We start from the raw sequence: 26,931 nt of genomic DNA on the forward strand, positions 1-26,931 counted from the left end.
ACCCCAAACTTTTGAACACTAGTATACATCTGTGCATCAGTGTGTATGTACCTGTTTGCTCGTGGCGGCAGGTCTTGTGCATTTTGCCCATGAAGAGCTCCAGGCCGATAATGGCATAGATGATGATGACGAATAGGACCAGCAGGGCGATATGGAGCAGGGGAACCATGGCTTTGATTATGGAGTTCAACACTACCTGTAAACCTGGAGAACACATAGGCATGCTGAAAACACATACAATAGGTACAATATACAAAGTGTAAAAAATCGACTTTATATGGCAGGGCGGTTGCAATTAATTGCCTTGTAAGCACTGTTGTAAAGACTCTTGAGCAATTATTGGCATACAATTTAGTAAATGTTTGTGCAAAAACACATTAGGTGGGATCAGTGACTGGGGAATACATGGCCCGGTGCTGGTGTCTGTTGATTGAATGACATTACCTGGCACTTCTTCCTTTCCATTGTCAGAATTTAATATGACAAATGACATTTGTGCCCCTTTTAACACAACCAAAGTTCATTTACAGATCAGTGGCAAAAAAGTGGGTAATCTGTTGGCAAAACAATACCGATCGGTTGCCATGACACCGGTTCAATACAGATTCCAGTGATGTTGGACGAGGGCTCAGTCTAAACACTGTGCACCACAGCACTTGGTGCCTCTAAACAAAAACGGCACAGTGTGCGCATCCATCTCATATTGTAATCAAACGAGCACTCACTCACTCACACTCACTCATTTACTCACTCACTCACTCCAGCCTCCAACCGCAGTACCCATTCATTCATTTCCTGTCTCCTCCTCTGTTGCATTATTGATTTCTGCAGGGACTAAAACAGACAGGTTGACAGACTAACACATCTACTACTCACATTGTCTGAGTACCTGACAAGAGGGCAAGAGAAATATATGTGTGTGTGTGTGTGAGCATGTGCACCAAAATCGGCTCCAATCTGCGGCTCATTCCTCTCATAACTTATCCAGTCACCATTCCCCACCTGATCCCCCACAGGACGTCCTCCTTTCACTCCTTCATTATTTGCCACAGCTCTCAGTACTTACTTGGTACTCCTGACACCAGTCTGAGGGGTCTGAGTACTCTGAACGCCCTCAGAGCCTTGACGTCAAAGCCTGCCGCTTTCCCTCCAATCGGAGTGGCGCCGTCCCCTTTCGTGGCCTGCTCCAAGATTGCGCTGAATAACCTGCGAGAAGAAAGTAATGACTTCAATAACCAGCATTGTCAGCTTGGCATTCCATTTTCAACAGAGTAGAAAATATCAGAGAGAGAGAGAGGGGAAACAAATAAAAGAGACACAGACATAAACTGATACAATCCAGAGTGATGCATATCTGCGAGTGATGACATTATGGCTTTATTTTACATTTCCTATTGTCACTGTTGTCAATAACTCCTCTGAAGACACCAACCTTGTTGTATATGGAGCAAATATGTTTGCTCTTCAACTAAACAAAAATATTCAGAATTGCTGTTAATGCATGATTTCTATTGTAGTTTTCTATTTTAACATTGAATATGTGCATATGTATTGTATTGCTTTCTTTGCTTGTGGCACATTATTGTAAAGTGTCTTTAAATGTTTGTTAAAAGCACTTAATAGATACAAATGTATATTATTATTATTATAATCTATAATTTTTCCTGTCTGTGCTGATATTAGAAGAGAAACAGGAAATGTATACAGTTCAAATAAAAATGGCCAATTCTTCTTTGTCTTTGGGTCTTGCACTGGGTATTTCTGGGTAATGTCCCTTTATTCCAAATCGTAATGAGCATAAAAAAGGTATTATTGGATGAGTGGTTCTCAACAAAAATATAAAAGGAAAGGAGCAAAGGAAGGAAAAACATATTTGAAAGGATTACTGTCTGATATTTGTGCAGATCTGTGAGAAACTTTAGTCTGTAGCGTAAGATGTGTACAAATCAAGACAATAATGAGTCTAAAATGATATTTTCACACTAGTGCTGGGTGCGTTAACGCGGTAGTGGTGGTTAACGCGTTTCCATGATGACTAACCGGAAAAAGACGCGTGTGACGTCATGTTTACGTGACTCCGGGTTGTTAAAATTAGTCTCTAAAGTAATGCTAAACTTTAAAAACAGAGGCACACATACGCAGTACACAGGTATGCTGGTTATTTGTAGCGCTGCTCTTTCCGCTAACGGCACTAAAGGAGCTAATGCAGCTAACGGAGCTAACTGGTAATTCGTGCATCGCAGTATTGTGATTTCGATATAATTTCAATTAATTTTTCAGCCTTAATTTGAGTGGGAATAAAAACAAAATAATAATTATTTAAATTTGAGAATGTGAACTTATACCTAACAAGGCTTTCAAGTTGGCATTGCGTAATTTTAAAGGGCTCACTCACGAGGCCTGGTAAAAACACACCACACGTTATACACCCTCATCATCATCCACCATGAGTCAGGCTCACTGTCCAACATGCTCTGAGTAACGTCCACGCAGTACACTACTGTTCACTACACATCATAATATAACCTCCAATAAACTGGCTAAATGTCTTTTTATGCTGCAGGATTTTGTTAGTTGCATTATCTTCTATGAAAAATAATTTACAGGCATCTCTGTGGCATGACTCGCAAACTTAAATTTATGTGCACGTCCAGCAGAGCTTATCACTCCTCCTCCTCCTCCTGCTCTCTCCTCTCCGTCTCTCTGAGATCCTTCAGAAATCGCCATACAATGCCATTATCCAGCTAGTGCGGCTCAAAGGCCAGTCAGCTGTGTATTAGTCATGGAGAATTATCAATTAGCACAGATGAAATGGCCACTTGAAAAGACCTCTCAAAACACATCGCCCTGACTCGCTCTCTCCTCTCTATTTTGCACAACCTCCCTCTCAATTTCGATCTCTCTCTATCTTTCCCTCTCTCGCTATGAAAAGCATGTCAAGTAGCCATACATTTGCACCACAAGCTTTTCACCCAGCATGTTGCCACTGTGTTGGGGGTGTGAAAATATAATTAGAACCATTGAATGTAGCAGCACATAATGGCTTGTGTACGTCCACAGCTAAAGATGCTGCCAACTGTGTACATTCATAAAGATGAAGAACGGATAAAGGCTGTGAGGTTTTATAGTGCAGTCATTACAGCGTGATGTCACCGTCACAACACACACTGAAAACAGTGACAGGTGCGGTGTGTAACATATACTACTAATATACTATACTTCATGTTTTGAAGCAGAGAGTTACTTGGACCATCTTTTTGGGCATCACCTACAACTTCCACTAAAATGTAATCCAACTCCTTAACATCCGGTCAGTTGTCATTAAGGGGTGAAACCTTTGTGATTATACCTTCCAATGGCTATCAAAAAAATTTACATTATCGTATTTTAGCAACCGTTTTAGTAGTTTAATGTATTTTTGTAAGTATTTTGATGGGACTGTACAACATTATCTGCAGCTTTGGCCGACAGTTTACTGGAAATAGTCTGGCTGGATTATTGAAAACCAGGAAGTGACCGTTCGTTAAATGGCACCGTAGTTCTGATGTCACTAATTCTTACAAGCTGGACCTTTAACTCAACTGTGAGTTATTACAAATAATAACTGCAATGATGTATATGATCTATTGATTGTTTTTGTGGTGACCCACCAATCAATTTGTCAGACTGACAGATTTTGATGAAAGATTGGAATGACACATTTAATTCATCAATTTAGTCAGAAAACGTACCAGAGATAATTTGCAATATATATAGATATATCTATATATATAGATATAATAAAGCTGGATTTAATGATCAGTATTATTCACTCTTGTGTACATGCCAGCAACAAGAGTATAGCATTTGTGTGCATGTGCCTCTCAGGTTGCACAGCACCAGGTACAAGCTCTTTTACCCCATTTGATTCCAGAGCGAGTAATCTCTGTCATTCCCCATCTACACACACACACACACAAACACAATGGCAGGATGAAAATGAGGTGCATAAAGGCACAGAGAAGAGCTTTAATAATTCATGCACACACACAGATTCGCTGCAGCTGAACGTTAACTTTTGGGGACACGTTTCTTTCTGTTAATTCCTCAAAATATCTTCGTCTTGACACATTCCTGTGCGTGGCGCACGATAACGCTATAAGACGGACGACGTGGTCATATAAGAATGTGCCGACTTGGCTATTTGAAAAAGTAAGACAAAAGAGAGAAAGAGGTGGCCTTTCCCACTGTTGTGCCGATATCTTTTTTGCAACGTGCATCATTGGTGATGTGCGTGTGTTGTGACACACCGGTTGTGTGGGTTGGTTCACACATTTTTTTTTTCGATGCTACATCTGAGGAGCTACTTGGAAGGTCACCCCTGCTTCAATCTCTCTCAAAAAAAAAAAACAGCAAGCAGCAACCCTCTGGAGGCAAGGCAACACTAAACTCACCACATATATATTCCATATCTGCACCTTGTAGCTGACCTTCTGACCTCCCTCTATCTCTGGCTCTGGTTTTAAGGGGGAAAAACACATTTTCCTGGCTGGGACCAAAGGACTTCGGTTCAGAATAACTTCCCAAAACCTCAGTTGCCCTCGTCATCTGCCTCAGCTTCACGGCGCTGTGTTTCATTCACAGCGCTGTGCTGAGTGAGAGAGGGAGTAGAGCCGCGAAAGACAGCGTGTGCTACTTTTACCGCTATCTTTTGCATAACTTATCCACAGAACGTCAGAACTTGGCACTGCACTTAGTCTCACTTACTCGTGCCTGTAGCAAGACACCTGTCAAGTTTGAAATCAATCGGACTTTTTGTTTCTGGAAGTTTTCCAAAAGGTTTTTTTTAGTATTTAAAAACCGAGGTTTAAACCCAACCGTGAGTCAAAAACGAAGTTCGAACCGAATCGTGGCTTTGGTGAACCGTTACACCCCTATGACAAATTTCTGAATCTGAATACAAGAAGGATAATGTGAGCGAACACTTGACTCAAGACTCAATGAGAGTAAAGTATAAGCATTCACAGAGACCTCCTTACAGGCCTTTTGGCTCTTTGTCTCTAACAACACACATATACACACACGCACGGTCAATTAGACCACTTTTATAGCATTCGGGTCCACTGGCTATTGTGCCAACAACACTGAACTCAAAGCACAGCTGGCAAGCGGGGCACACACACACACACGCACACATATCCACAGGCAGAGGGTTTAGCAGATGGGCAATGGTGCTGCTGAGTTGCAGATAAAGAAAAGCAGAGCACAGCTTTGCTATCAGCATCTAACAAACTAATCAGTTTAAGCTTCACCAAAACACTGTAGTACAAAGTCGACTGCAGCTTTATTATGGACTGACTGTCAAAGAAGCTTGCTTTAGTGCAATATTATGTTTCTTTGAATATTTTGTGAAGTTATTAACTTATTATAAAACTTGTTAACCTCATTTTGAAGGAGGTCATCACATTGACGACATCTGGCCTCAGACAGAGGATGACATTTGCCTTGGCTGTCGTTCCATTTGTTGACCATAATTATAAGAAATCACTGCGATGAATCTGCAAATCATGTGCTGCCGTTTAAAAAATGTGCCAGCACTTTTCCCTGAAACCCTGGCAAGAATCAATAACTGACATTCATGCAGAGCTCGGTATCTCTGACACGTCTTCTATCAAACCGAATAAATTCACCCGGGGGGAGTGATAAAAGGACAATTTAACAACGTTTCACAGCTTTTGTTCAATCCTCCGTTGCTTTCTGTTCACTCACCCTACGACGACGATGATGAAGTCGAGTAGATTCCAGCCGTTCCTCAGGTAGGCGTTCGGGTGGAAGAGCAGGCCATAGGCTATTACCTTCAGGAACGCCTCCACTGTGAAAATGATGAGGAACAGATACTCCACACGTTCCTGTGGAACAAGACACACAACATAAGACAGGTCCATTTATTTGTCCCACGGTGCAGGATGTAGAAAGTCTTATTATGACAGAGTGGAGACACATTATAAAAGAGTGAGGAAAAGGCTTTGGGTGAGTCATATTTATAATAAGATGAGTAAGTTACATATGGAAGTGAATACTGTTAACAGGATAACATACTGTATATCAAATCCCACACATAAATACAAGATATTTGGGCTTAACAACACACAATTACACACATCCAGTCACAGTCATCACATTATTTGTTAATGCCTTCATCAGCACTGCAGGCCTTGTGTGTGTGTACTGACAGTGCTGGGTGATTATTTCTCTACCTCTGTGGGTTTATTAGCTAGAACAAGACGTTCTGCTGTTAATCTTTCTTTGTGTGTGTGTGTGTGTGTGTGTGTGTGTGTGTATTTTCTTTTTTTGTGCATAATTACTTTTGTGAGGAACTTTATTTGTCTAAGTTGTAATCATGTACACAATCAAAGCGTTTTGATTATTTAGACAAAGCAACTCCCTACACACCCTACACACACACACAAGGCTCGCACAGCAATCCTTTTAAGGACTTGCATTGGACAGGCTTCACAAAACCTTATCCCTGACCTAAACCTAAAAAATATTACATTAAACCAAAAAAGAATCCTCAAAAAAGAGATGAAAATGTGCCCTCACAGCATACTAGAGAGACACACACACACACACACACACACACACACACACACACACACACACACACACACACACACACACACACACACACACACACACACACACACACACACACACACACACACACACACACACACACACAGGCAACTCTTTCACTACAGGGTTCATCGTAGACTGTCGTCATAGTAATGACCCCTGCCAAAGGGGGTTCTGGGAAATGTCCTGAAATGGCCCTGAGAGAGATTCTACAACTTTTTTTGGCCATTGTAAACTTTCAAGGAATTATCGTCTCTTACATCTTCGTTCCTTCATCCTTGCCAAGCTAAAAAAAAAAATTAAGTTGGATCAAAGAAAGCAAATGGTGCAAAACTGTGTAGAGTCTGCGTAAAACAACAGTAGCAGCTTAGTTTCTAGCTTTCAAGCATCTCTTTGTGTCCAAGAGAGAGTTAGTGGATAACAAAAGTATTGTCGTACGTACACATCCCAAACATACAAATTATGACTTTATTACTCTTTTTTACGCATTTTTAAAGGTGCTGAATATGTAACATGAAGTTTAAGTTCTCAAAATGAGTTAAAACAGTTAAATATGTGTCTTTACTGCCTTGTAAAGGAAACAAAGAAGGGGTTGTTAACTTCTAAAGCCTATGTTAGTGCTGGGCGAGCTCACGTGTACAGCTGCTGTATTCAGATTTGATTTTCACGTTGATCCAGCTAAACAAACACTTTTCTCGACCACTACCACCGGGCCACACACATACACATATCCTGGGCCATGGGAATCAGTCACAACAGCTGTGCTATCATCGTCCCATTTGGGAACTTCATTTTCTTGCACAAAGCTCACAAGGGGCGTTTATATAAGTTGGATTTTCAGAGTGTTACGCATGCATGCATGCATGCACTGAATCAAAAATAATTCATGTATTCTTCTTTATTCCTAATGCTTGACAGGCTTTGAGAGAGCAGAGAACGGCATGTGTTACAATACTGAGGAGAGTTTGAATGACAGCTTGAAAGGCGAGGTTGATTTTTAAGTACGGGTTTTACACCTACTGTAAATGGGGCTGCTCAGAGAAATCGTATTAAACTTTGTCTCTCTAAACTCCTTTCATTTTTTTTAAAATTCAAATCCATTTCAGTGTCTTTGTTCGCACAAAAACCACCCGGCTTATTCTCACATTAAAACCTCTCTCAGACACACACACACACACACACACAGGTAAGGTATCTGCTGATGACAGGCAGACAGTGCGGCGCTCAGAAGAATAAAGCAGGGAAAAACATCTGGTAGGAACAGCTCAGCCTGACACTCACAATCACACACACACTTCCCTTCCGTTCGTACAGACCCGCGAAGGATAAAATCCATAAGGGGCAGCAAAGACTAATCTGGTTACCGAGTGATTTGAAAGAGAAAAGATGTCTGAGAGAGAATGCAAGAGAGATAGATGGAGAGAGGCTATAGAGACAGAGGAGGAGGCAGACAGAATGACAGGAAGGTGAGTATGTGGGAGCAACAATTCGGTTATCTGTGATAGGTCAAGCGAACCGCCTATCCATCAGCTGGGCCAATCAGATTAGAGTATCGACATTTTACCATACGGCGAACAATGTTTCCATTCACGGTGACCTTCTGTGCATGTGTGTGTGTGTTGCAAAACAGGATTAGCCATTAAGCTGTTTTGCGAAAGTTTCCACCGAAGATGCAAAAGATAGCGGTAAACGAAGCACACGCTGTCTTTCGCAGCTCTACTGCCTCTCTCACTCGGCACAGCACTGTGAAGCTGAGGCAGATAACAAGCGCAACCAAAGTTCGGGAAGTTATTCTGAGCGATCCGAGGTTTGGGAAAGATAGAATGAGTTTCTGAACCAAAGTCCATTGGTCCCAGCCAGTAAAATGTGTTTTTTCTCCCTTGCACCGAACATAATATCCACAGAGAAATGTGTTCAGTCTTCAACTTTAATTCCAAAATCTGACCAGGTCTCAGTCGTTCTAGCCAAACGAATGGGTTGTGACTTACAAATTGTTTTCCGTATCGATTTATTTGTGCCAAACTGCCAACTTTTAAACACCATTTATTAGAGCTTGTGGCAGCAGGTAAACAATGCAGGTTTGGTAACGTGAAACAGAGGAGAGAGTTATACTGCACCTAAGGAAATACAAATTATTTTCAACTTTTGGTGATTATTTCCGAGCTATCCAGGGTGTACCCTGCCTATCGCCCTAGGTCAGCTGAGATAGGCACAGCATCCCCCGCAACCCTCCAGTGGAGGATAAAGCGGGAGATAATGGATGGATGGATGGATGGGTGATTATTTCTATGTGGTTTAATGAGTCAGCGAAAAATGAAAACCTGCTCAACAAAGAGCGACAGCTAAAAGCTAAAAACAAATACGTCATACACTCTATCACGCAACTATATAAAAGTGCTAAAACTTTCCTCTCTCACTGCTAACTCCTCTTTCTCTCCATCTCTCTCATCCCTCACCTCATCTCATCTCTCCCTTTCATTCACTCTCTCTCTCTTTCTCTGTGTTTGCCAACCAGAAGTTACCATAGAGACGAAGATGGGTTCCAACATTACCATGGAAACTGGGCTGCAGCAACGACAGCAGCAGCAGCAGCAGACTCTCTCTCTCTCGCTGACACATACACACACATACAGATTAATATTATACCCAGAATATCTCCTGTATAGTTCTAATTACTACTTTTCTGACAGCATGTGCATTTCCTATTGTGTGTCTGTGTGCGTGCACGAGTCTATACCATTGTTGTTTATGTTAAAACGTGTTCTTGTACATGTGTGATCCATTATCAACAGTTGCTAGAATCAAACTTAAGTCTAATTTGAAAGTTAAACAGTTTTTGCTGTAATTGCTATAGAATGGAGACTTTTATTCAAAGTTGATAACAATAAAGACAGGGGCTGTAGATTGAATATAAATGACTACCTAAACACACGCTTTATACAGTTAAAAAGTGTATATATAAGTTTCTAATATGGGTGAGATATAATTTGTTTGAGTAGAACATATTGTTTGCTCCTTGGGTCGATTTTTCTGTTAAATCATGTTTTTCAGTTACCATCTGCTGTCTCACTCACGGTCAAACAGGTCTCAAAGCATCAATAAAGAATGAAGACTGGGATAGAAAAAAAAACAATTATTATTCGTTTTTCATTACAAAGAAGTCAAATTATATTTATTTTTATATTCTGGTCAGGAATGAAAAAAACCCAGATGTTTTGCCAAATAACAAAAATCCACCTCAGCGCTGCGGGATTACTGGTATGCTACACGGTATATTAATAATGTGTTACTTAACACATGAGACGGCTAAAATAGTGCTTATTTAACATGTCAAGGATGACACAACAGAGTAAGTAGACCTACAAAACCACAAGAAATTCAGTCTTTTGCCACAGTGTGCACTGACAGCTAAAATTATATTATTTGATGGATAAAATTATGATGTCAGAAAACAAGAAGAGTATAACCCACCAATTTAATATTATCACAATCCTAGAGGCCAGCACCACCAGCGCTAGTTTGAATTACACTGCCACGCTCAACCCAAGTCTCATTAACAAACCTAAGCTCCAATCTATCAGCCTCTGGACAAGGATTATGTTTGATTAAAGATTACACTTATGTGGGCGTGCATGTGCACGTGTGTGTGTGACGGGGAGACAGAAGGAAGGAGAATCGGTTTTATTTTTATTACGGATCTGACCTGTAAAAAAAAAAAAGAAACATACAACTCGTAAACCTAAGCAAAACACGCAGGCCTGCAGCTGAGAAACATTTGTCTTTGATTAGAAAATGATGTTCATCCATCCATCGTATACCACTTTTTCCTCCACATGAGGGTTGGACACGTTCCACTGTGTGGCCTAAAAATAAAAAAAATTGGACTGAAATATTCCAAATATTACGGAAGAGGATTAGGGCCACACAGGAAAAAAATATTTGAGTTCTGACTTTAAACTCAGAACTATGGGAGCCCAGAATTATGAGAATTAAGTCAGAATTCTGAGTTAAGTCAGAAATTCTGATAATAAAGTGAGAAATTCTGTCCAAATTCTGTTTAAAGTCCAATTTCTGAGTTAAGAGTTAGAAATTCTGAGTTTATACTCAGAATTCTGAGAATAAAGTCAGAATTATTTTAGTTTAAAGTCCCGATTCTAAGTTTTAAAGTCAGAATTCTGACTTTAAAGTCAAATAAAGTCAATTTGCCACTCCAATCTTCATCCAACAGTTGTTCCTTTCACACATAAGATTTCATACCCATTCACACCCTACCACTGTGTATAATAATATTATTTTATTTGATGTTATTCTATATTTAACTTCTTATGTGTTTGCATTAATATTGTATATAAGGTGATCTTGAGTGTCGAGAAAGACACCAACAATAAAAATGTATTATCATTATTATTATTGTTTTGATCTAGGTGCTGTCGTTACCCACGGTTTAATAAAACCATTGCTTTTATTTTATTTTATTTTTTGTCTGCGTGTTTCCACCAGTAGTCGGAATATCAAAGTTTACCTAAAGAAACAAAGTCCTGTTTCCAGGCAACAGGCAGTGTCACTTCCAAAACAAAGAAAGAATATAAGAAAGAAAGAAATACTTTTTTATCTAAGAACAGCACAAAAATGTGTTAGATACCTGTTACCATTTTGTCAATTTTTCAAGGGCAGCTTCTGAGGAGAAGGTGTGACTCTATGTGAATCCATGGCCCAAAGACAGTGGAAAAGCCAAGGGGAATATTAATTGGTAATAGAATTTCCATCAACAAAAAACTCTCACATGCTTTCTCAGTTTGTCCTCGTCTCACACTGAAAATGTCAGAAGCTATTTATTTCTGCCTTCATCAATTTCTCTTTCGCTTGTTCCCACACATGCACAAACAAAGAAACCTGTAATCTGCCCACCTCCAGGTTCAGCCTCCCTGTCAACATGCCCCATCCCTGCTCAACTGTGTCAGGGAAAACAGACAGTCACTGGGCCGTACGAGGTTTCATTGATTTTCTTTATTCTGAATCACAATCAGAATTACTTTATTGATCCCCGTGGGGAAAGCTGCTTTTCCTATGGGCAAGACCTGGGAAATACCGACGACAAGTCACCACCACTCACCACTATAGTCTTACACCCACCGAATAAAGAGCTGCAACTAACGATTATATTTTCGTAATCTATTAATCTGTCGATTATTTTAATTTAATTGTTTGGTACATAAAATGTCAGAAACATAAAATGTCAGAAAAAGGTGCATTATGTAATAAATCTAAAGCAACTGGCCATAAAGCAATGTCCTAATATGTCACAGAGACTCAGGAATAATGTTCATATAACAAACTGAACTCACCAACAACAACAGTACAGCCAAAATATTTGCAGTAAAAAAAAATATTTTGCGGACCACAAATCGTGTGTTGTGGCATGTTGCGCCACCTACCGCCTTCTACCAATCATGGCAGTCAGTAGAGTCTCAGCTGCCGAGCAACCACGGGTTGCAAGTTACATTACGAAAACGAAACCTAAAAGACCTTGGTATTTTTAATATGAGTGTAGTAACCACTTTTGGCCACATTCTTACATATGGCTCCTTTGTCAAACCTGGAAATGACGACGTTCTCGAATGTCTTGTTTAGTCCACAAACCAAAATGTTTAATGAGTTTTAATGATTTTTTTTTTTGTTATGTGGAGCACAGAAACAAAGAAAATATTCACATTTAAGAAGCTAAAACAATCAGAAACAATTGTTTATTGACGATTAATTTAGTAATCGATTAATGATAGATTAATTGTTTCAGCTCTACCTGACAGTAAATCAAACATGTCTGCAAATAAAGAATGAGGTGTGGAAAAACTGGAGAAAAAATGTGCAGCGAGAGAGAAGAAATAATTCAAAACAGAGGAAGAAGAGAGAAGAGGAAGAAAAGCTGAGAAATTGGTCTAAAAATACAAGAACACAGGAGCATAAATCATCTCATACAGACAGCCAGCGGGGTGTGTATTAGTGAGTGTGTGCATTAATGTGCGAAGGTGAGTATGCTACCTGGTGCACCCTAAGGGGGGACGATAGCTGCTTACCCTTGAGAGAGGAGAAGGATATAAAGCAAGAAATAGGGGGAAAAAAAGAGGAGAGTGAGATACTGTATAAAGAAAAATATAAGATGAAATGGTAGATAAATAAGATTTTCATTTCTTGGTTTAAAGTCATTCATTCACCCTGGCTGTACAGTACACTCTTTTTTTTCTTTCTGTATGCGGTAAATGAATTCTGCTGTGTGTGTGTGTATGTGTGTGTGTGTGTTTGTACTGACTTATCACGACTTATTCTACCTCCTGCCTCACTGGCAATGACACCAATGCTGTGTAGTCACCACACACACACACACACTGATAAAGTAAAAGACCTGAATAATATGAGGTGTAAAATGATTCAGCACACTAAGCTGTTCTTGTATACGCAATGGAAATGTGCTTTGGCGGCAAACAAATGCTACAACACACCATATATCATACACTATAATCCGGGGGTTTCTCAATGGGGAACACACTGCTCTTCAGATGTTTCCCCTGCTCCAGTAGACCTGATTCAAATGAGTAAAGGTCATTATCAGAGCTTGATGACAAGCTGACCGTTTGAGTCAGGTCTGTTGGAGCAGGAGAAAACATCCAAAGCATTGCAGGGCAGCAGTGGGTCCCCAAGACCGGGACTGAGAACGGCTGAGGAATTGATTTGATGGGATGGAATTTACAGTCAGGAAATCAAAGCTGTTGAATGTTCTGTACACTCTTATTCACATATTCAAACAGTATAAATTCTGATCAAATATAAAACTCTGCCTCCCTTTCTCCAACCCCTAACCCAACCCTAACCCCATCCTCTGCCTCCCTAACCCTAACCCTAACTAGTTGATGCCTAACATTAACAGTTCTGCTTCATTAGGACAAGGTTTTGGTCTCCATGAGGACTACAAGGTCAGAGTTTAACAGAATACACACACACACACATGCACACACTATTTGAACACCTGACATCTGTCTCTATTGTGAGTTTATGTAAATCCTGGAGTGTATTGAATGGGTTTGGTCAGATCATTAAATACTCATGAGGTGATTGACAGGAGTTGGCTGCATTGTTTGAAGTTGTCTATGCACACACGCACCCATGCACGCACACACGCACACCCAGACAGACGTCGCCTCTTACATGCACACTGATTTGCACATGGTGGCACAAATAAAGACAAAGTGAAGTGACACATGAGCACACAGATCACCGCAGCACATAAAGTTCACAGTAAACTGAAAGGACAAGATAGATCACTATAGTCTGGAAGTCACTGCGTGACTCATGGTGTGGAGTGAACGTGTGTGTGTGTGTGTGAGGGATGGAGTCATCTATCACTTCCCTTAGGTTGATCTTTTCTATAGAGGAAACTTTAAAGAAAAGAGTGGAGCAGGATGTATAACGAGACCACATTGTTGGCACACTCTTTCTTATCCTTTTTGGTCATTCTTTTCCCCCTCCCGCCGTGTCTCTGTGTCTCTGCCAGTCAAATATCCCTGTCTACATTCATAGGAAGACTGGCTTGAATGAAAGACATGAACTCACAGAATAATCACCGAGACAAATACAAGAAAAGAGAACAGTCATGGTGTCAGGGAAAAAAAAAAGACTGTAATCAAACACTTGCTGATAAGCAACCTGAATGAGGTCTAACATTTGAATCACCAACCAGATTTGTATCTCGTGGCAAACTAAATGAGACTCCGGCAATTCCAATTATAACATTCCTAGAACTCCATCTCTTCCGTATAATAGGACATCATTGTGTACTTTTCTTGCATGCACAACTATACACACACAAAAATCATAAAAATGATAGATGAAGGGACTTACACACATCATCAACAGCCCTTTTTTGCCTCCTAGCTTTTTCCCTACTGAGATCAAACAGTGTATTTGTCACAGATGTGCATGTGTGTCAATCCCACAGCGCTGACATTATGGTCTCTTTTGATTTGATGCAGGACGGACCTAGAGCTGTGTGAGTGCAGGAAAAATAACTAATACAACCCTATATTTTTACATATGGTCCTTTATAAAGGTAATTGATGCGACTGCTACTAATATGCAAAACTGATTTATGACCATTTATGAAACACAATTTACTTCCAAGTCCTGGTGGGTTTTTTTTCCAGTCCTCTCAATAATATCTGAAATCTTGTAAAGACAAAGTTTCTCCTGGATGATAATAAGCCATTCATCCTCTTTTGCTGTCCATGTTGAATGGGTTGCATTACTCCTATCACGACTAAACACACACCATTCCGTCTCCCTGCAGAGCACTGGAAATCCCTGCCTCTGAATGACTGTGTTTGTGTACGTGTTGAGAATTGCTCCATCATTCTTCCCCTGGTTAATGTCCAGTAGAGCGAGACCAGAGCGCAACTGAGCGAAAATGGAGACACGGAGCGATACAAAGGGAAAACACTGACATCGGCGTGAACGTTGATGTGTGTGTGTGTGAGGTGTGAATCCATTGCTTTAAGAGAATTGTAAATGATAAGCCAATAATTCCACACAGCAGGTGTATTCAATAGCAATCCCCGTCTGTAAACAACACATGGTTTCATTATAGGACCATTAGATTCACAGCGCAAGCTCAAGTCAACTAAACGGAGCCATGTGTTTCTCATTGAGTTTAGGTTTCTTGTCACTACATTTCTTTTACCATATATATATATCTTTACTGAATTTAATGCATTATTTTAAAGCGTCCATAGTCCGGATGTTCCAATTAACGCTGTTTTTTGGTGTGTATCTGCGCTATTACCTTGTTTATGATGCCCTATAATGTTTCGAAACAAACGCTGGGTTGTACTGTATTCTCGGGCTCTGCGAGATCTCTGAAAAAACCTGGAATCGTGACTTAATGATCACTTCTCCTGAACAGCAGATCCTCCTGCTCTGGGCACTATTTCAGGCACATCCGTACATTGAACCGCAGAAGAAGAATAATGTCCGTTGTGGAGGTGTTTCACTTGCGACAGTGTCTTCTGACTCTGGGTCAAAGTCGTAAAAGGGACTGCGGCGGGGGGTCGTGACGAAGCCATTTTTAAACTTTGTTAAAACAATGTTTTGATAATGAGTAGCAGTGCATCCACCATTCCAGAGGGGGAGCTGCACTTCTGAGAGCTGACGTGTTAATCACTTCACTTCGAGGTACCTGGCCAATCACAAGACAGTTGGGAAAGCTCTCGTAGGCTGGCCAAACACAATTCTGTCTTCTGGGGGTGAGATTTCAGTCTGAAACATCGTGACTGACGAGAGCTTCAGTGAGGAGATATTTTAATCGGCTCATTTGCATATATGTGCAATAGGACCACTCTATGGGAGCTTTAAGCAAGAGGTATAGGGATTTAAGCTATTCTGTGACTATATATAACCAGTAAGTAAGGACTTCATAGGTAGTATGTCTCTCAGTTACAGGATGACAGAGTGCAAACAGTTTTAAGGGACACACTAAAACAGGAAACTATGGCAACTAAGTCTCTGGTTCCTTCATATAAAAAAAGTTCAGAAACAAAGATGACTTTAAATGAACTCTGACTTCAGTACAAAACCAAGAATCTTCTCCCCCCGACCTCCCAAATCCTTACGGATGCATCATATGATTGAAGAGAAGAAAGCTTGTGCAGCTCTCCCACTGGCATAGCAGTGCCACCATGACACCCAAATAGGATTAGCTGCTAACACCCACTCCCCTGCTGTTACCATAGTAGCACTGTTACCCACAAGCAATAAAAAGACAAAGTTAACTTCAAGACAGTGAAAAGTTAAATGGAAAAAAAAGAAGGTAATTAAGATAAGGGTAGGCAGGGGAAAGAAAGGAAAAGGTTACCAACTCGTTTTTTTGTTGGTATTTAACATTTGATTTTATTCAAGCACATGTTAGATGACAGGTCATAATGAGAGGGAGAGCAGAACAGGAGATATAGAAAGAAGGGCTGAAGAGGACAAGGAGGACAAGGTTATCCATGAGAATTACAATTAATCGTCAACTATTATGATAATTGATTAATTGATTTGAAGTTTTTTCCTGATTAAACCAAGATTAGAAAAGTCATAGTCGGCTATTCCCGATGAAACCACACGTTTTGATATAGGATGTGTGGGGGTTTTCTCAAAACTGTGGGAGGAGATACACGGCTTTTTTGAGAAATTTGAGATTATAACGACAAGAGGAAAATAATAAGAATTCCTAGAATAACAATAATAAACCAAAAATGATATTAGAGTACAGAATCCATCGCCCTTCCAGGATATCTCATAAAATACCCACTTCGTTTTCTCCCAACAACTCAACCAAGCAATTAAATGTTACACACACTGCATAACTTTTTGCGTTTTGCGAGTCTCATCCAAAACTGATACTGATCAGTATTGAAACATCTGGTCCCAATAAATAAGAGAGAGCTTCACCGATGTACGAAAAACAGACCAGGATGTCGAGACATAGAGGGGGAAAAAAGAGTGCAATGTGATACTAAAAAAATGTGGAGAGGGATGGAGATTTCAGATGACGATGGAGAAAACGCAACAGGGACAAAAAAAACGGAGTAAACCTGTGGAGCATCACATTAATTCAGGTACACACACACAGTCAGCTGATCAGTATCAGCTGACTCAGTTTATATAATCTGACATGCTCACTCTCACTCACTGCTGTGATCATTCATGCTGCTGCTGCTGCTGCTGCTGCTGCTGCTGCAGCAACTGGTCATGCTGATTTATTCCTCAGGCACACTCGGCATCATCACGTTATGATTCCTTCCTACAACATAACTTATGATAGCATCACCTCTCTCTTTGTGCATTATGTATACTTCATATTTCAAAAAATGCTGTAGCTACGAGTCCAAACGAAAGAAATTGCATGATCTTGAGCTGAACGCCGTCTTTTCTTTGCTCCTCTCGCTTAAAAGTGTCAAGATATAGACTAAGTTTTCACAAGCCACACGGATTAAGAAGGACACTCTGTTCTGCTTCTTTTTTGTGTGTGGCTGCTGTATGCATTTCCCTGATCAAAGGCATTACAAAGTACACACACACACACCACCTACACTTTCCCTTTCAGCTCAGCGGGAAACATAATGGATGGTAACTTGTGACCCTGTTTGTTACATACCGTACAGACATGGCCATCATTAACCACATAAAAGACACATGCACGAACGCACCCACACACACACACACACTTCAGTCATAACTCACTATCTCAGACCACACAGAAATTCGACTCCCACAGTCACCAGTCTATACTGCATAATTAGGGGACACCGCTGTATATGAGCCTCTCTCTGTGTGTGTGTGTGTGTGTGTGTGTGTGTGTGTGTGTGTGTGTGTGTGTGTGTGTGTGTGTGTGTGTGTGTGTGTGTGTGTGTGTGTGTGTGTGTGTGTGTGTGAGCCAACAAAGTCAATAAAGAAATCCTGTGGCGTGCGGAAAAGACAGAGGATGACAGTAAATGGTGAGAAGACTGGTATGGAAGAGACAGGCAAAAGAAACAAGGGAATAACGAGAAAAGAAGAGCTTTTTAAATAAAGTTTTAGACAAATAGAAAATGAATCATCAAACACTATAGAATGATGTAACAGCAGAGAAAAGTCAAAGCTAACTTTTATCTGTCAACATTATCGGCACTGATTCAGTGAGTGCTACATCAGTGTGTGTGTGTGTGCAAAGCTGTGAATTTTCATGTCCATCAATAAAGTCCTGCTAAAGTGCTAAGGTCCAGCTACTCTGTATGGATGTCTTTTTGTACAACAACATAATAAGTCAGAGCTTACTCTGTGGCGTGTGTGGGTTGTGTCGAGTGGTCCACCTTTTGTTTTTACCACATTCATCACTTTGATCCTTACTCTAACTTAAAAGTCCTTACTAAGGGAAGTGTGAAGTGATGTGTCCTTTAAAGCACTTAAGACTATACTCTTGAGTTCACCCTGCAGTATCTCAGTATTTTATTGTGGGGTGTGTGTGTGTGGACGAAACGAAAGAATAAAAATACCTTTCTTTCTCCTTCAATTTTTATTTCATTAACCTCTGGTTTGGGGATTAAAATAATGTGTGACCCTGAAATGATGCTGCCTAGACTTTGCACTATACTGTAATATAAAATGATGAGGTTTCTCAGTGAAGATCCATACACATTTATTGTTATTGACACGGACGTCCAATTAAAATTACTACAAGGGAAGAAAAACAATAGGTCGTTTTCAGGTCTGCAGAACAGTAGAAAGTAGCCATAAAATAAAAGAGATAAGGAGGTGTTACTTGTACTTGTGAGAAAGGGAACAAGAGTCATGGATTGGAGAGCTGTGATGATCCAGCAATGTACAGCTTGTGAACAAACTGTAGAGAATGCTCAAATGGCCAAATGCTTGCTTTGTTAGACCCAACTGTCCAAAACCAAAGATAGTTACCCCAACGTTTTGCCCCATCCAGGATCTACCTTCAATGAGTCATTAAACATCTATCTAAGCAAGTTGCATCTGTGTGTCTGTGACAGGCATATCTCGGGGACCGTTAGTCAGATTGCCCTAAAACTTTGCGTATGGGTTGAGCATAGCCCTTGATCTATCACGCTACACCAGGCAGCCAGCGGCTCATCAGCAGCAGCTGCGCTGTGGGGGGGAGGTGGGAATGAAGAGGCTGTCCTCAGGGTGGTTGAGACATTTTCAAACGTTTCACCGCAGAACATGGTGTTATACTGAAACAACGAGGTCGGTGTCCATTCACCAATACGCAAGCACATATTTAATTTGGATTAGCATGCTACTACTTTGCGGCTAACTTGCCGAACCAAGTTCAAGGCTGCAGCGAGGCTACAATTAGCATTAGCGTAGGGCTAACATAATACAAACACTGTACAACCTCATTAGGCACAACACAGCTAGCTACACTAATGCTAATTGAAAATGAAAACATCTGCGCTGTGCCTAATGAGGTTGCACAGTGTTTGTATTATGTTAGCCTTTACGTTCCTTAACATGCGTTACCATAACTGAAAAATCTTCTTCAGCTTCCACTATAGGAATACATACTTCTTACAGGCACTGCACTAGTCCAAAGAATATTCTGGGAATAAGGGATTCTGGGGTGCCTTAGATGTTAGGGTTGAATAAAAATACCTTATATCTGTCATTATTGTGGTTCTGAATTAAAAAAAAAAAAAAAAAGACTGTGCATGTGAGTGTGACCCATTCATATTAGCTAGAATAAAATTGTCATTCAGTGTCACACATGATCCACTCTAGCAGTCTAAATAAAGCAAGGATGCACTGCTTAAGGAGGGACATGAATATAAAGATAGGAAGACAGAGGGGAGGGTGGGGGGGAAATGGTGTAATATAATTATTAGTCTGGTTTCTCATGAGGTCCCTTCACTGTCTCCTTGCTGTCTTCCTACCCTTGCTGTCACTATCCGTGTGTTGAGTCAGTGTATGATGAGCCATGAATGATAATGGATATTGGACTGTCAAACAAACACAAACATACAGGCACAGACATACGCTGCTCGGCCAGACAGTACTACATCACAAATATACAAGGACATGCTCCTTTCTCTCTCCTCCCTCCCTTCAATCTGTTGTCAGTCTATGCCAAAAAGACAGTAAATTTCTTCCTCTGCTTCTCACAAACTTTTGTTTTTCTTCTCTTCCTTTGTTTAAGCTGTGTCTTCTCTCTGCATGAGAAGCCTTTTGGGATGCTTCGTTTTTCTTCTTGTGTGTTTGTGTTGGCCTCTCATTAACTTTCCATCCAGTGTTGTGATGTAAACCCCCCCGCTGAGTCTGGCTGGACCAGCTCTCACAAACCATCCCTCCATCATTATCACACTTATTCTCTGCTGCCTGCACAAACAACTATGATTCTTATAAAAACAAAGTATGGATCCCCCCAAAGAAACTATTCTCACATTGTTTATAATTTGCTTAGCAGTACAAACAGGCTTTAACTTAAATCGTATTAAGTTGTAATACCATTGTTTGTTTTACACTCACATGCCAGTCACATAGCAGGAGATCACAAAGATGATGAGTCACTCTTTTCGACTGCTAGGACGGTGACACAATTCCCTCCAGTTGAAATAAAGCTTTTTACAGACAAAAGCCTGTAATGCACATTATTATTTTAATGGCATTATGTTTAGACATTAGCATTTACTAACTAACATTTACCAACTCACTCTTTTGAGCACTGCTCGTCGCCATGACAACCTCTACAGTCTTTTCCCCCTTCTCTATAGGACGCACATCTGGAGGGCAAAGTGTTCTAATGGCTGGGTGATGTCACAAAGATGACCAAAAACAGAAATACGTCACCAGGTAGAGGACAAACTGTGCCCAAATTTAACACAATGACAAAACCAGATACACAAAGACGTACACACGCACACTTAATGCAGCTTCGGTATGCTACCGTGCGATCTTGTGCCCTTGTGCATTTTATTGTCTTTGCTCTGTAAAGTACTTCGAGATAACATGTCATGATTTGACTTTTTAAAAAAAAAATGAAAAGAGAATTTAATTCAATATGGAAACATATTCACAATCATACCTGTCCTTCAGCGTGTGTCCCTGTATGAGGGCAACCCAATGTCAGAACAGTGTGGGAACAAACAGCAACAACACAAAGAAAATGGAGGCTTAAAATGAATAAAGTACATGAGGAGAGAGAGAGAGGGAAGGGAAGATAGAGCAGAGGTTTGAGAGGCTTTATGATTACCTCTAATAATGTTAGAATTCTCCCATGATATCAAACATCTGCAAAATCCATTTACTCTCCCTTAGCATCTGCCACAAACGTACACCCAAATCTAGCATTAACATTTCTAATAAGATAAGGCATCATTTTATATTATATATTAAAGGGGTCATATTAAACCCTATTTCTCCAAGTTAACCTAGTTCCCTGGTGTCCTAATGAACATGTCTGTGACAGGCTTTGGTCAAAATACCATAAAGATGAAGCACCACAGCAGTTCAATCACCCTGCCAAAACAGCCCTATTCAGAATGCTCGGTTTAGTAGTATCTCTTTAGGTCCACCTTAAAAAAAAGGAAAACAAAACTTAAGGAAATTACATCGGCCACAGAGGCTATTGGGAGCTAACAGCAGTTAGCATTCGAAAAAGTGATCATTTACAGGCTCCAGCAGGCACATTGAGGTCATATATAACATGTATCAACTGGACAGATAAATCCTCTGAGGCTGAAAGTTTGTGAAGAACTCTGTGCTGCACTGTGCAGCCAAGAATAGAACTTTTCACAGACTTCAGGTTTTCGTATACTGCTGCCCACCAATCTTCAATTTGGAAGGAACAACCTAATTGGATTTTACACCTCACATTAAAAATAAACAATTGACTAAATGCCAATTATCATATTTCATGTACAAAACTGCAACCGTTCTGGGACAGAATCCATCAAGATCTTGAGGATTGTTGCCAAGATTCCCATGGAACCCAGGATTGCGCTATTGGGTCTGATACCTGAGCCGTGTTTCAGACTGAGGGCATTTATCTCTTCAGAATGTTGATACTATTATAAGGAACTGGTTGAAATGTGATCCTCCAAGTCTACTGTAGATACACTCCATAGGAAAATGTACTTCTGGTCTTCTCAGGACTAAAGCAGGGACCCATACAAAACTGTTCAGCTGTTATGAGCCTAGAACAACATGACGGAGAGGCCATTACCTCTGCCTCTGCCTTTTCTCCATCTGTCCTTACCTTAATCCAACACCTTGATCGTAAATCTCTTTGTTTTTCACCCACTGGTTTGCCTGTTACTGTAATGTATTCAGTCTTCAACCCTCTGCCCATGTAGTCAACATTTCTTTCAACAAATTGCATATGCTTTCTCCAAATTAGCTACAGCCCGTCCATTTTCTGACATTTTTGTGCGTGTGTGTGTATTTGTTCATCTACACATCTGTATAAATGTACACCTTTCCCTCCCTCGCTTCATCTTTTCCTCCAGAGCAGGCACATTAGTTCTGCTTGCTTGGTGTTCAATGGAGCCTGTCTCTCTCAGAGACCCCAGTGAAGCTGCCATTGAACCTGTGATTCATCAATCTCCCTACCACTGGCAGGAAACTGCCGTGAGGGACGTGGTCCCTGCTGGCTGCCTTGAGCCAACATGGCTGATGGGGTATAGGGAAGAGGAAAGGGAAGGTGGAGCTCGGTGTCACAGACAGAGAGGGGTTTGTGCACAGGCGGTGCCGGTGAAAAAGGAGATCGGCAGGATTTATATTCTTGATTGTGTGTAAAAAATGTGAAAAAAGAGGCACGCATGGAGCAAGGAGATTCTCATGGTAATAAGCTGAAACACTAAAAGCACAGTAAAGGGCACCGGGGTTAATAAGCATTCAACACATGGATTTCTAGGGCTTCATCTAATCCCCAAACTCACCTCGACAAACACACAAGACCACACAAAGCCAGGTGTCCACACTCAAACACAGTGTGGTACCCAAACACATGCACAGTATCAATGCCGCCACCACTCTATTGTTCAAAAATAGAGGAGAATATAAAAAGGTAAAAGATGAAGAGAAGCACGGGGATAAAGAGGTGGAGGGGAGTGTGTTAATGTAAGCAAGGCTGCAGTAAAATAAGACGTCAGTGGCAACTTAAGTTATAGATTATTTTCCCCAGAAGCTGAGACTCTAAATATTTACTCCCAAAATATTGATACTGGCACTGTATCCAAAAATCTGGGCAGATTGTCAAAGAAGCAGAAAAACATCCTTTGCAACAACCCCTCTGCTTTGTAGTCATGATGTTACACACCAACCCCCGGGAGCTGCCCAGTGTCACCACAGTCCTCCATTGTTGGCCACTGAGCAGCTTGACTGAAGCAACTGGGGTTAAGTGTGTTACTTGAGGGCCACTCAACAAGAGGTGACGATCCACGAGAGAGTTTTTATTCATATTCATTCAGTTTCGCTGCCCATGTCGTCCCTACTGATCCAACCACTTAATCCGTTCTGCTTCCTAAACTCTTTGCTTCAGTGTTATTCCCAGAAATCACTCTGGAAGTAGCTTGAATTTAACACTTCTGATGCTGCTAACTACTAACTACTGTTTTTGTCAACAATCAACACATTATCATTCTTACAAATCAATCACAGTGAAAGCCACAAAGCTCGGACGACTTCGTCAATCATCAAATAAAATGTAAAAAGTAGAAAAAGAATCAAACATGAATGAGCGATGTATCATCTGCTCCTGATGCTCCCGTAATTTTTTATAAAGATTGAGCTGTGTGCTACTGCATTAATGAGTCACTGATGACACACAAGCACACATACACAGTCCTTAAACTGAAAACTTACATTTTCATTTTTATTTCATAGTATTGACACATAGCATTCAACGATTTTGGCTCGACTGTTTCCTGTGAGCCCACTATGCTCTGGGTCTTTCTCCAGCTAGGATCACTCCTGTGATGATTGACCTTTTCCTTGCAAAGAAAACAAAAACGTGTCGGCCGGCAGAAGTTCTCCATTTCATTCTTCACCAGCAGCAGAGAATTTCCACAACAAACCTAGCACTGGCCAATGCACAAAGAAAACATTCCCCAGATTAGAGAGGGTGAACACGGCCTGAACACATCCATTAAACATCTTTCGAGAAAGAAATTGAACACCAAATGAGAGCCAGACCTTCACCAGCGCCTGACCTCACAACTGAGAACTCATTCCTGCAGCTTCTCCATCCCAACTATTTGAAAAAAACAGCAGTGAATGTGGTTTCAGCATGCTGGTGCTGATAATCTGGACATAAAATGCGTGGAAGTGAATGTGATTGTCCAATACTTTTGAGCCCGTAGTGTATTATGTATAATCTAATCCAACAACCTACTTAGGATAAAGACTCCACTGACTTCTGGTTAAATTGTGCAACCCTTAAGTCATGTGCATGTAACAGCTTCTTGCAGACACATACACAAACCACAAGAACATGTTGCTTTTGCAATAAAGTCATGTAATGGCACTGAGCTCATTTTAGCTGCTTTTAAATAGTCTCCTTGGAGGAGGTTGACGTTGCCTTTTAAGCCAGAGCTGTTGATTTGTGAGTCTCCGGTGTATTGTCAGGGTTTGGTTTCAGTGAAGCAAGCAGTAGCAAGATGTCTTCGCTTCATTTTATTTCACATTTTGTTCACTTTGTCATTTTTTCTTTTTTTCCTCCCCTCCTTTAAGTCTCTCGCTCTCTTTCTCACTCTTACATCTTGAAGCAATCTGTATTTTGGCAGAGAGACAACAGAGAGGCAAGAGCACACGAAGAGAACATATCCACAATTCCTCTGCTGTGTCTAACACACACACACGTACATCCACGGACACCGGGGCGCACACCTACCACACGTGTCTATAATTCCATTGTGTTAGCTAGCTGGCAGAGAGCCTACTTCAGTGTTTCCAAGGCAACACGTTTGTAAATTTAGCAACATTGTGTGTATACATGTGCGTATGTAAATATTTTATGAAAAAAAAACATATGAGAATGCAATCGACACTAACATAATTCGAACTGACTGCAGCACTTTTTCTGCCGTGACAGCGCTGCAGCTCCTCACAAGCCATTGCTCTTGAAAATAATAAATGTACACATGAACGATGATGATGTTTGTGGTGGAAGTTGTATTTTCTACTGTGATGTTTTGCACAGACGTCTTCAGTTTCCATCTCTGTCCGCAGTTTGATGTTTTCATTCGTTTTTTGATGCTGATGGTTGTTTTTTGACCTCCACCAGGATATATATGTTTTCATGGGAGTTAATTTGTTTGTCTGCCTGTCTTTTAGCAACATAAATCGAAAATTGAAAATGTCTGCAATGGGATCAGGAACAAGTGATTCAATTTTGGGCGTGATCCGTACACTCTGCACGTATTGTGTAGGCACTGAGCTGCCTTAGCGGAGGTCTGCGCTCTCTGAGTGCTTTTCTAGTTTTACTATTAAATATAAAAAACTACTTTGTCCATGTTCAAATCAAGTCAAAAGATATCATATCTGTTTTATGGTGATTCTCTTTGGACAATAATGGATGGTTTAAACCAGGACTGCCCAAAGTGGGGCCCATGGGCCAAAGTTAGCCTTCCGGGTGGGTTTCATTTGGCTCACCAGACTCATGCTGGAAAAACTTCTTTCACTGTTGAATAAAGAAAAATAAACGAATAATATTATTTTGAATATTCAATGTATTTTGACATAGTACCCCTTAGGATCCAGCAGAGGGTGCTTGTACAATTTCTTTCCATTGAGGTCGAATTTGGGGACAAACTGAGTGACTTTGGCAAAGGCAGCCGCAGCAGCGACACCTTGGAGATTTAAGCCGACATGTGTGAGACTCCTCTTCCTCTTTCTTTGATGGACAAACATGGAATGCACCAAATAACCGCAACTGTAAGCTGGCACATAGATATCGGTGTGTGTGCCAGGGACATCAGTGCGCTCTGAGCCCGTTCTCATCCACTGGTAATATTAATCATAAAAGGAGAGCCACACTCCATCCAGATCATGTTGATAAGACTCGTGTTTCTGGCAAATAATATTAGAAATTAAGTTGGGCCATTTGCCTTGACTGTTGGCTCGGGGCATCATTATTGCATTTTACTTAAAAGCTGTCGGAGCTTTCTCCTGTTGTCAGTGATTTCTCTTTCAGGGAAGTTTTTTAAGTAATTGTTTTTGTAATGTTTTTTAAAGTGACAACTAATAGTTGCAGAGTGACCAAACAATTTACTGAAGTAAAATAACTGATGGTAAAAGGAAAGCTAAAGAGTGATGAGAATTGATATGCACTGTGTTACCTGTGCTAATGGTTTCCCTGGCATCTTGGAAGGTGCACATGCATATGTGTGCGATTATGCGGACGGGAGTTTGGACGAGCCAAGTTCGCAGTATGGTCAGCCAAGAGAGGGATTGTCCTGTGGGGTGTGTGCGAGTGCATTGTTTAAACAGCGAGCTGTCGTCCTTCCCTCAAATGATAAGTAATGGAATTAAAGGGAAACTGTTGGCAAGTTTCAGACGCAGAAAATGCAAAACAGGAATTTCACCTAATTTCATTATGCCTGTGTTCCCAATTTTTTCCCTCCCAAATACACACACACACCGCAGACGGAATAAAACTTGATTGATCAGGTCTACATGACACACTTCACAATGACTATATTGTATACTTCAAGGATGTTGCTGGTATGAACACAAAATATGTACAAGCATTCACACAGACATGAGTAAAACTGCAATAACAGTCGTTTG

General features: G+C 40.7%; 1 protein-coding gene across 1 annotated transcript in view; it reads right to left on the bottom strand.

Annotated features, from left to right (window-relative positions):
- cacna1c (calcium channel, voltage-dependent, L type, alpha 1C subunit) overlaps positions 1 to 26,931 on the bottom strand; it is a gene marked incomplete at both ends in the record, with an annotated part of 156,889 nt that overhangs the window by 50,723 nt on the left and 79,235 nt on the right. Inside the window, 3 exons of the mRNA XM_083906641.1 lie at positions 52 to 204; positions 1,067 to 1,206; positions 5,749 to 5,888. Of these exons, the coding sequence (XP_083762767.1) occupies positions 52 to 204; positions 1,067 to 1,206; positions 5,749 to 5,888 (433 nt within the window). The remainder of the gene's footprint in view (positions 1 to 51; positions 205 to 1,066; positions 1,207 to 5,748; positions 5,889 to 26,931) is intronic.

Source organism: Microchirus variegatus, assembly GCF_963457635.1.
Source record: "Microchirus variegatus genome assembly, chromosome: 20".
NCBI classification, from domain to species: Eukaryota; Metazoa; Chordata; class Actinopteri; order Pleuronectiformes; family Soleidae; genus Microchirus; species Microchirus variegatus.